Source organism: Panthera onca, chromosome C2 (genome assembly GCF_046562875.1).
Source record: "Panthera onca isolate mPanOnc1 chromosome C2, mPanOnc1 haplotype 2, whole genome shotgun sequence".
Classification (NCBI taxonomy): Eukaryota; Metazoa; Chordata; class Mammalia; order Carnivora; family Felidae; genus Panthera; species Panthera onca.
In genome coordinates, this window is record NC_138347.1 from 29188990 (window position 1) to 29201305 (window position 12316).

General features: G+C 35.1%; 1 protein-coding gene across 3 annotated transcripts in view; it reads left to right on the top strand.

The window, feature by feature from the left end:
- Positions 1–12316, top strand: part of LIPI (lipase I) — a 69876-nt gene that overhangs the window by 29984 nt on the left and 27576 nt on the right. For 2 of the 3 annotated variants that reach the window (XM_060640273.3, XM_060640271.3), the window contains exons 6-8: positions 2833–2922; positions 3900–4067; positions 5805–5909. In XM_060640273.3, coding sequence (XP_060496256.2) covers positions 2833–2922; positions 3900–4067; positions 5805–5909 — 363 coding nt within the window. The remainder of the gene's footprint in view (positions 1–2832; positions 2923–3899; positions 4068–5804; positions 5910–12316) is intronic. The other variant, XM_060640274.3, reaches the window with a different exon arrangement.

The window sequence follows — 12316 nt, forward strand, 5'->3', positions numbered from 1 at the left end:
GGTATTAAAATGACTGTATTATGATATAATGAACAATATTATGCAGAAATGAAAATATATGATTATATGGTATGATATATAAAATAGAAAAAATTTATGAAGAAGAAAAAGCATTTACCAAACTAACAAATTAAGAGAGAAAATTTGGTTCTATAATTATTAATGAAATAGAAACTGTAATTTAAAAATCCCAGGGTGCCTGGGTGGCTCAGTCAGTTAAGCATCTGACTTCGGCTCAGGTCACGATCTCATAGTTCATGAGTTAGAGCCCCACATCAGGTTCTGTGCTGACAGCTCAGAACCTGGAGCCTGCTTCAGATTCTGTGTCTCCCTCTCTCTCTGCCCCTCCCCCATTCACACTCTGTCTCTCTCTCTCTGTGTCTCACAAAAAATAAATAAATGTTTAAAAAAAAATTAAAAAGTAAAAAAAATGTAGGAAACTGTTTACAACCTTTTTAAAAAGCCTTCATAAATTTAATGTCAAAACTTGAGACAGACATTACAGAAAAGAAAATTTGTGGACATTTTCTATTATAACCATGGATACAAAAATTCTACATGAAACATCACACTAGTAAACCAATTCAGCAACATATAAAAATGGATAATGAATCATACCCAATTTGGATTATTATAAGAAAGCAAGTTTATAATAAAAGCATACATAAAAGGATACATGAATATGAGTCAATTTTTATATGGGAAAATATAAATTGTAATGTTTTGGGAGGCATCCTTAGAAGCTAAAGATTAGCAAAAAAATTATTTTATTAAAAGGTAGTTATTATTATTGTAGGAAAAGGAGAAGCTGGTGATTAGATAAGAACACTGTAGGGGTTTCCAGGTGCTATATGTTGACATTGGTGTGGTAGCTAATTGACTATTTCCCTGATAGTAATTAATCCATAGCTTTATGTTTTCTTCATATATGTATTATAAACTATAATAAAAAGAAAATTTAAAAAGCCATATATGCTTTTCCTATACTTCCTCAAATGAAGGAAATGAATGACCTAAATGACCAAACTGCTCATCTTCCTCCATCTGATAAAGGGAAAATGACATCAAGGGCTGTTTGTTAAGTTAATATAAATGTCTTTTGCTTCTCTTTGATCCCTGAGGAGTCTTCTTGGCTTGATTCTACTTTAGTAGAAGATTGGAGAAAATGATGGCTCCAACCTGGAACCCCTGTTCTTGGAACTCCATGTTGAGTTCAGACATAAGGAAATTAAAGGTCTCCAAAATCATTGGCCTTTTTGTTTTTTGGGGCCATATTTAGGAAATTGCAGGCAGTTGATGGAATATAAAGAGGCTATCAAACCCTCACCACTGTTACAGTCAAATCACACTTATGCTTCCCAATTCTAAGGAGTTCCAAATTGTTCTTTGCTGGGGTGCCTAGGTGGCTCTGTTGGTTAAGCATCCGACTTCGGCTCAGGGCATGATCTTGTGGTTCATAAGCTCTGTGTGGACAGCTAAAACCCTGGAGCCTGCTTAGGGAGCCTGCTTCAGATTTGGTGTCTCCCTGTCTCTCTCTGTCCCTCCCCCACTCACATCGTCTGTCTGTCTCTGTCTCTGTCTCTCTCAGAAATAAATAAACATTAAAAGAAGGAAAAAAAAAAAAGAAAAAAAATTGTTCTTTGCCTTTCCTTACACATTGAATCCCCTCCCCGATATTGCACATGCCCAGTGTTCTTATGCTCTGGTAATAAATACCTCACTAATGGTTATCTTGTTCTGTTACATACCAGAACTAAATCATGTTGCTGCATCTTAATCTTGACTGTCAGCCGCAAGTATTTACTTTGTTATATAAATCTATTGCCGATCACTTTTAAGAGTTTATTATGTTGTAGGAAATTTGTAGTCCCTAAGCCAAAGCCCAGCAGGCTTACTTGGCAGCAAGATTTTCATTTCTAATCATAGTCCTGAGTATTCTGAACTTGGTACCCTCTTTCATTCCTATGACTTCCCCAAGTTATAGATCCCATATTGGTAATCATGGACTCAGAATTTGTAATTCTCCAGTGCCTTGAGGATCTACAGATATACAAAAGCCCTTAAATCATAGCTACAGGTTTATGTCACTCTGGCCCAGTTTGTTCCAGCTGAAGCAGCATCTTTAGATTTTTCCAGTTAGTGAATCTAGTACCAAGTCTTAGGCCTTATTATCCAGGGTACAAGCAAATCATCACACTGGCTTAAAAGGTCCTGTATGACTTGGCTTCATTCTTTCCAGTGCTCCCTCATCCACGTTGTACTCCAGCTAGCCTGGCTTCTTTGAATACTTTAGGTACGCTCACATAGTTTTCTGCTTGGCTCACTGTCTTACATCTTTCACATTTTGTGTGACTCTACCTCCTCAATGGGAATTTCCCTAACCAAACTGTTTGAAAGAGCAACCTGCCACCCTCACTAGGCACTAACTGTACTCTTGTTCTACTTGTGTTTTCTCTACAGCCCTTATTATTATCTGGCATACTATATTCTTACTTGTTTATTAGGTCTTTCTCTCACTAAAATTTAATTTCCACCAAAAAAAAAAAAGGATTTTTTCTCTCTTTTTCTTTTTTACTTGCATATTCATAGCACAAAGAACTGTGATGGGCATAGTAAATCGGTGACTGATAAATATGTTAAATTAATGACATAATTTTCATGAGGAGTTAATTTGAGGCATTAAAATGCGTCTTTTTAAAAATAGCATGTATTTTATTTTCAGTTCAAACTGTAGGAGTCACTTTCAATGGAATTTATAGGAGATGCTATTTGTACAAGTGTTGCTGACCTGATTATGTTCACTTTGTGATTCTCGAGTGCTTTTCTTCTCAGGTTTAGGCATTAATGAACCTTTGGGACATATAGATTTTTATGCAAATGGAGGAAAAAAGCAACCTGGCTGTCCTAAATCCATTTTTGCAGGTATACCAATAATATTTTTGAATGAATTACAGATGATTCAAAATGATGAAAGAAAATCAGTTTACTTTTTTTCCCTCTTAATCTATGGGCAAGATTTTGATCACTGTTGCTCATGATTAATGAGAGTCATTGGTGAAAAATGGTTTAATTGGATTTTTATTGGTTCATAAAGTTGACCAGTAGATATACCATTTGGTCATGATGAAACCTATTACATTAGTTTCAACAGTTGTATTTCATTATTTTAAACATTAGGAGAAGTTCTGAGTTATTGAAGAAGCAATCTGGGCAAAGTATCACATAACATGAGTTTGGTTCCAGGACTTAATCTTTACCATCACTGTAGTATTGTACAAACACAGATTCATAATCTCTTGCACTTGGTTGTTACATAAATAGCCAAACAGCTGCTCCAGGTGTGGAGTTTGGCTCAGTTCAGAGCCATAGGAAGCATCTACAGTGACACCTGGTCAAGTAACATATGGCCAAAGCCCACTGTAGCTAGAGAAGTTTGATCAAAGGTTATAAGGATATGAGAAGTTGAGGAAAGAAAGGTACATAATGAAGTTCTAATGTTACCTGGTTTCATAATCATCTCTGACATTAAATAGAAATATTAGGGGTGAGGGATTAGAAGAGAACCATGTGTACATAGCCATTAAGTGTTGTGGCACTGTGCTTGTAGTGTGTCAGATTATTGAAATTAAACACGTTTTTCCCCTGTGGTAATTATTACTTTAGAAAAATGTCTTTTAAATCTCCTGTAAAAGCATACTGAATTTACATTTTCAATGGTACTACCTCTAGCTGCTTGAGTTAAAACGGCACAATGTGGTCAGGCAACATTTCAATATTCACAAGTGCATGGTATTGAGTAGAACTTAACCTTTAATTTTTTCTCTAATTTGCTTGAACTTGGTTTAATACATCTGCAGTTCTTTTGCTTGTTTTTTGTTTTTTGTTTTTTAACACTTAAGGCATTGCATTTATTAAATGCAGTCACCAGAGAGCCGTTTACTTGTTCATGGCATCTTTGGAAACAACCTGCAATTTTATTTCATTTCCTTGTCCTTCACACAAAGATTTCCATGCTGGTTCATGTGTGGACTGTGACAACTTCAAGGAAAAATCATGTCCTAGGCTAGGTAAGTGAGATTGGTATGTTGACTATAAGATTTTGTGGAAAATGAATAACATAATTGTTAGTATTTTTTGCTGGAAGCTTTTTATTTACTTACGAACGTGTTAGCATTTTATGGAAAAATTGCCTGTGGAACAACCAGACACAAGAGTTTATTTCCTACTAAGTATTTTATAAGGTATTTAGTGAGAGAAGTTTAATCAACTGCCTTTCTATGCTCAGTGTAGTGTACAGATCTGGTGGTCTCATGAGGATCTTTGTTCTTGCTTTGCAGAGGACTCTCACTATTTATCATCCATGTATATTTCCATTAAAGAAAGAGACTGCTTTCTTTCTTTCTTTCTTTCTTTCTTTCTTTCTTTCTTTCTTTCTTTCTTTGAGAGTTGTGCATTCTTAGTGGCATTGAGGGTTTTTATTTTTATGGAAAGCTTTAGGAGCAAGTGGAGAGGTATAAACCATTGTTAGCTTTTCATTTGCTATTAGCAAGTAGACATGAATCATACATGGTTCACCTTCCAAATTGATAAAACTTGGCAAGAGCAGTTAAGTATTCCAACTTTCGATAACTACAGCCTGCTGGTGGGAAATTATAGAGAAAAATGAATCCACATAAAAATAGAACGTAAGAGCTGGAAAGAATCTCAGAGGTTGTTTGTTCAGGATTTTCCAAAGACATTACCAACCCCCAGGCATGTTATGAGCATGTAAACATCTGATCAGTGTCATGATCAGGATCTGCCAGAAATGTTTCCAGAGCCAAAGGGGCTCTATTAAATGGGAAGCAATTACAAAGGCTGAATTAAAAAGCTTCCTGCAGTTTTCTTCAGCAGGAGGTTTATACTAACATGCATAGAGAATTGCTAGGAGAGACAGGCAATATGCAGGCTTTGTCAGACTTATTTTCTTGTAGACCTCTTCTGTCCAGAAAACATCCTGTGGGATTCCTTTTCTTCAGACCTCATGTTGGGGATTGCTTTTCTGGTTTCATTGCTCTTCCATATAAATGAGAAAATTGTGACCCGGTGTGAGCATAAGTATTATGTAAGGACACAAGTGAGAGCTAGAGTTAAAATCCTTAATTCTCAATTCAGTGTTCTTTCTACCTTGTTCACATTTCAAATTCAGAGGTAGAAAGTGGAAAGAGACAAATACATAAAGTGGGAAGCATTTTCAATATATATGTGTGTGTGATAATATTTCAAATTTAGTAATAATGTATATATTGGAAATATCCATATTATATACATAATATATAGTGTATATAGATGCTATCTACACTTCATGTATTATATATAATGTACAGACATATATACTGTATCTCTTTGAATGTGTATTTGTAGGAGAATTGGGGGGTGTACTCATGGAACTAAATTCTGTGTTTATTTTATCTAATAATTTTATTCTGCTATATTTACTAAAAAGATACAAATAAAATTCTTAATTTATGATATATTAGTAAAGACTGCTACAAATGGATTGTAGCCATATAGAGTATTCTAACCTCTGATAAGATTTCCAGGCAGTAGATTTGCTTGTGAATCTTTAATTTGAAGTATCATGTAATTAAAATAAATATAATGTAAAATTATTTGAAAAGTCATTTTTAAGTTATAAAGATCCTGAACTATAATTATAATAATTATTATAATACATTGATCCTTTAGTTCCTTTAGTGATTTGAAAGCTTTGTGTGCTATTTGCTTGAAGTCTAGTTTCTAATGTTTTCTTTCTCAAATCTCAGGTTATCAAGCTGAGCTATGGAAAGATGTTTTAAAAGAAAGAAAAGAAAAAAGATTTCTCAGGACCACTGTGTTTTTGGATACTACTGCCACAAAACCATTCTGCAGTAAGTTAACATTTTCAACAAATGAACAAATAATTAGTTTTATATACTAATTTATATATTCTCCAAAATGTGCTTTCTACCCACTCCAATTTCATCATGTAATTTCAAGGAACTCTGAAATTTGTTGGAGCCAAATTCAAATAAGGACTTGATATTTTAGATAGAATGAACATATGCTTTGGGCAATATTTTCCCAAAGAAACGATAAAGTCTGTTTGTTCTTTTCCTCCAAATTTGCCTGATTATCCTTCCCACCTTTAGAGTTATGTCAACATATACCAGATTATAGAGTTCAAGACATCTGTCTACACTATTAATATCCTTTGGGAACTGAACCTAAACTATATAAATACAAAATGTATAAGTAAATAATAACCTCCCCTATATATTTAGAGGCAAGAGAAAATTCAATGAACAAGAGAGAATCTCTTAGAAATATATTAAATAATTAGACTTATGAGGAGCTATTTTAAATTTTATTCTGTTTAAAGATGAAAAGCTGGTAGTTGTTTATAAATAGAGGTAAATCCTATTATAAGAAGAATCTTACGAGAAGTTTCAAGTCACTGCCATTGACTTTAGTTACTAATGGATAAGTACTTAAAATCGATTCTCGTATTTAAAAGTATTTTGGGGGCTCCTGAGTGGCTGTCAGTTAAGCATCCAACTTTGGCTCAGGTCATGATCTCGCAGTTTGTGAGTTTGAGCCCTGCCTTGGCTCTGTGCTGACAGCTCAGAGCCTGGAGCCTGCTTCAGATTCTGTGTCTCCCTCTCTTTCTCTCTCTGCCCCTCCCCTGCTCGCACTCTTTTTCTCTCTCTCTCTAAAAAATAAATAAACATTTAAAAAATAAATAAAAAATAAAAGTATTTTTAGGGCTGTTAGTGTTAATATTTTGCAGACACAGTTGCTATCAATTTTAAGATATTATAATTTTTAAAATATTTTAAAATAATTTTTAAAATATTAGTGTTATATTGTACCATTTGGAATTAGGCCTATTATTTAATTAAAATTTTTACTAAATTAAATTTAGATTCAAATGATAGAAGAAATACAGAGAGCTCCTGTGTACACTTTATCCAGTTTTCCTCAATGTTAATATTTTGCAACATAATATAATTATAATATAATATCACCACCAGGATATTCATATTTCCCCAGGCACTCCTCTGTGTGTGTGTGTGTGTCTGTGTGTGTGTGTAGTTCTGTACAATTTAATCATACGTTTAAGGCTAGTATCTGTCACTACAGTGAAGATCGTGAACAGTTCCATCACCACAAGGATCCTTTGGGTGATACTTTTATAACCACATATACCATCCTGTCCTGCTTTTCTAAAATTTTGTCATTTTGCTCTTAATGAGAGAGAACAAACTGAGGGTTGATGGAGGGAGGTGCATGTGGGATGGGCTAGGTGAGTGATGGGTATTAAGGAGGACACTTGTGATGAGCACTGGGTGTTGTATATAAGTGGTGAATCACTGAATTCTCCTGAAACCAATATTGCCCTGTATGTTAACTAACTAAAGTTTAAATTTAAAAAAAAGAAAAAAAAGAAGATACAATAAAAAATAAATAAAATTTTGTCATTTTGAAAATGTTACATAAAGGGACTCATTCAGTATGTGACCTTTTAATTGCCTCTTTTTTTTTTTCACTCAGCATTCTCTGGAGGTTTAGCCATCATTCCTTTTTATTGCTGAGTAGTATTCCATGGTATATATGTACTACAGCTGGTTGAATTGTTCATCTCTTGAAGGACACGAGGGATATTTTTAATTTTGGCTTTATGAATAAAGCTATGAACACTTATATACAAGTTTTTGTGTGAATTTAAGTTTTTATTTCTCCAAAGGCCTAAGAAATGCACTTGCTAGGTCAGAAGATAATTAACTTTATAAGAAATTGACCAAGTGTTTTTCAGAGTGCTGTATCATTTTGCAATCCCCTCAGCAAAGTATGAGTGATCCAATTTCTCTGATTTCTTACTAATAATTGGTGTTGTCATTATTTAAAAAATTATTCATTCTAATAGGTGGATAGTGATGCCATATTGTGGTTTTAATTTTTGTTACCCTGTGGTTTATAATAATGAATATCTTTTCTGTATATCCTCTTTGGTGAAACGTGTGTTCATATCCTTTGCCTATTTCTTAACTGGATATTTTATTTTATTTTATTTTATTTTATTTTATTTTATTTATTTTTATTTTATTTTATATTATTTATTGTTTTTTATATTTTACATCCAAATTAGTTAGCATATAGTGCAACAATGATTTCAGGAGTTAGATTCCTTAGTGCCCCTTACCCATTTAACCCATCCCCCCTCCCACAACCCCTCCAGTAACCCTCAGTTTGTTCTCCATATTTATGAGTCACTTCTGTTTTGTCCCCCTCCCTGTTTTTATATTATTTTTGTTTCCCTTCCCTTATGTTCATCTGTTTTGTCTCTTAAAGTCCTCATATGAGTGAAGTCATATGATATTTGTCTTTCTCTGACTAATTTCACTTAGCGTAATACCCTCCAGTTCCATCCACGTAGTTGCAAATGGCAAGATTTCATTCTTTTTAATGGCCGAGTAATACTCCATTGTATATATGTATACCACTTCTTCTTTATCCATTCATCCACCCATCGATGGACATTTGGGCTCTTTTCATACTTTGGCTATTGTTGATAGTGCTGCTATAAACATGGGGGTGCATGTGTCCCTCCAAAACAGCACACCTGCATCCCGTGGGTAAATGCCTAGTAGTGCAATTGCTGGGTCCTAGGGTAGGTCTATTTTTAGTTTTTTGAGGAACCTCCATACTGTTTTCCAGAGTGGCTGTGCGAGCTTGCATTCCCACCAACAATGCAAAAGAGATCCTCTTCCTCTGCATCCTTGCCAACATCTGTTGTTGCCTGAGCTGTTATTGTTAGCCATTCTGACAAGTGTAAGGTGGTATCTCATTGTGGTTTTGATTTGTATTTCCTTGATGATGAGTGATGTTGGGCATTTTTTCATGTGTCAGTTGGCCATCTGGATGTCTGCTTTGGAGAAGTGTCTATTCATGTCTTTTGCCCATTTCCTCACTGGATTATTTGTTTTTTGGGTGTTGAGTTTGATAAGTTCTTTATAGATTTTGGATACTAACCCTTTATCTGATATGTCGTTTGCAAATATCATCTCCCATCATGTCAGTTGCCTTTTAGTTTTGCTGATTGTTTCCTTTGCTGTGCAGAAGCTTTTATTTTGATGAGGTCCCAATAGTTCATTTTTGCTTTTGTTTACCTTGCCTCTGGAGATGTGTTGAGTAAGAAGTTGCTGCGGCCAAGGTCAAAAGGTTTTTTTCTGCTTTCTCCCTGAGGATTTTGATGGCTTCCTGTCTTACATTTAGGTCTTTCATCCATTTTGAGTTTATTTTTGTGTATGGTGTCAGAAAGTTGTACAGTTTCATTTTTCTGCATGTCGCTGTCCAGTTTTCCCAGCACCACTTGAAGAGACTGTCTTTATTCTATTGGATATTCTTTTCTGCTTTGTCAAAGATTAGTTGTCCATACGTTTGTGGGTCCATTTCTTGGTTCTGTATTCTGATCCATTGATCTGAGTATCTGTTTTTGTGCCAGTACCATACTGTCTTCATGATTACAGCCTTGTAGTACAGCTTGAAGTCTGGGATTGTGAGGCCTTCTGCTTTGGTTTTCTTTTTCAAGATGGCTTTGGCTATTTGGGGTCTTTTCTGGTTCCATACAAATTTTAGGATTATTTGTTCTAGCTCTGTGAAGACTTCTGGTATTATTTAGATAGCGATTGCATTGAATATGTAGATTGCTTTGGGTAGTATTGACATTTTAACAATATTTGTTCTTCCTATCCAGGAGCATGGAATCTTTTTCCATTTTTTTGTGTCTTCTTCAATTTCTTTCATAAGCTTTCTATAGCTTTCAGTGTATAGATTTTTCATCTCTTTGGTTAGATTTATTCCTAGGTATTTTATGGTTTTTAATGCAATTGTAAATGGGATCTATTCTTTGATTTCTCTTTCTGTTGCTTCATTGTTGGTGTATAGGAATACAACTAATTTCTGTTCATTGATTTTATATCCTGCAGCGTTGCTGAATTCATGAATCAGTTCTATGAGTTTTTGGTGGAATCTTTAGGGTTTTCCATATAGAGTATCATGTCATCTGCGAAGAGTGATAGTTTGACCTCCTCCTGGCCGATTTGGATGCCTTTTATTTCTTTGTGTTGTCTGATTGCAGAGGCTTCCAATACTATGTTGAATAACAGTGGCGAGAGTGGACATCCCCATCTTGTTCGTGACCTTAGGGGGACAGCTCTCAGTTTTTCCCCATTGAGGATGATATTAGCATTGGGTCATTCATATATGGCTTTTATGATCTCTAAGTATGCTCCTTCTATCCCTACTTTCTTGAGGGTTTTTATCAAGAAAGCATGCTGTATTTCGTCAAATGCTTTCTCTGCATCTATTGAGAGGATCATATTGTTCTTATCCTTTCTTTTATTGATGTGATCAATCACGTTAATTGTTTTGTGGATATTGAACCAGCCCTGCATCCCAGGTATAAAGCCCACTTGGTTGTGGTGAATAATGTTTTTAATGTATTATTGGAGTCGGTTGGCTGATATCTTGTTGAGGATTTTTGCATCCATGTTCATCAGGGAAATTGGTCTATAGTTCTCCTTTTTAGTGGGGTATCTGTATGGTTTTAGAATCAACGTAATGCTGGCTTCATAGAAACAGTTTGGAACTTTTCCTTCCATTTCTATTTTTTGGAACAGCTTCAAGAGAATAGGTGTTAACTCTTCCTTAAATGTTTGGTAGAATTACGCTGTAAAGCCATCCAGCCCTGGACTCTTGTTTTTTTGGCAGATTTTTTATTACTAATTCGATTTCCTTACTGGTTATGGTCTGTTCAAATTTGCTATTTCTTCCTGTTTCAGTTTTGGTAGTGTATATGTTTCTAGGAATTTGTCCATTTCTTCCAGATTGCCCATTTTATTGACATATAATTTCTCATAATATTCTCTAATTATTGTTTTTATTTCTGTTGTGTTGGTTGTGATCTCTCCTCTTTCATTCTTGATTTCATTTATTTGGGTGATTTCCTTTTTCTTTTTGATCAGACTGGCTAGTGGTTTATCAATTTTGTTAATTCTTTCAAAGAATTAACATTGACCTGTTCTACTGTTTTCTTGGTTTCGTTAGCATTAGTTTCTGCTCTAATCTTTATTATTTCCTGTCTTCTGCTTGTTTGGGGTTTTATTTGCTGTTCTTTTTCCAGTTCTTTAAGGCGTAAGGGTAGGTTGTGTATCTGAGATCTTCCTTCTTTAGAAAGGCCTGGATTGCTATATACTTTCCTCTTATGACTGCCTTTGCTGTGTCCCAGAGATTTTGATTGTGGTGTTATCATTTTTATTGGCTTCCATATACTTTTTAATTTCCTCTTTAACTGCTTGGTTAGCCCATTCATTCTTTAGTAGGATGTTGTTGAGTCTTCAAGTATTTGTTACCTTTCCACATTTTTTCTTGTGGTTGATTTCGAGTTTCATAGCATTGTGGTCTGAAAATATGCATGGTATGATCTCGATCTTTTTATACTTGCTGAGGGCTGTTGTGTCCCAGCATGTGGTCTATTCTGGAGAACGTTCCATGTGCACTGGAAAAGAATGTGTATTCTGCTGCTTTAGGATGAAATGCTCTGAATATATCTGTTAAGTCAATCTGGTCCAGTGTGTCATTCAAAGCCATTGTTTCCTTGTTGATTTTCTGATTAGATGATCTGTCCATTGCTGTGAGTGGGGTTTTGAAGTCTCCTACTATTATGGTATTACTATTGATGAGTTTCTTTATGTTTGTGGTTAATTGATTTATATATTTGGGTGCTTTCACATTTGGCACATAAATGTTTATGATTGTTAGGTCCTCTTGGTGAATATATCCCTTGATTATGATACAGTGCCCTTCTGCATTTCTTGATACAGTCTTTACTTTAAAGTCTAGATTGTCTGATACAAGTATGGCTACTCTGGCTTTCTTTTTTTTTTTTTTTTTTTAATTTTTTTTTTTTAACGTTTATTTATTTTTGAGACAGAGAGAGACACAGCATGAACGGGGGGAGGGGGGACAGAGAGAGAGGGAGACACAGAATCGGAAGCAAGCTCCAGGCTCTGAGCCGTCAGCCCAGAGCCCGACGCGGGGCTTGAACTCACGGACCGCGAGATTGTGACCTGAGCTGAAGTCGGACGTTTAACCGACTGAGCCACCCAGGCGCCCTCTGGCTTTCTTTTGTTGACTATAAGCATGATAGATGGTTCTCCATCCCCTTATTTTCAACCTAAAGGTGTCTTTAGGTCTAAAGTGGGTCTCTTGTAAACAAATGTATCTTGTTTTCTTA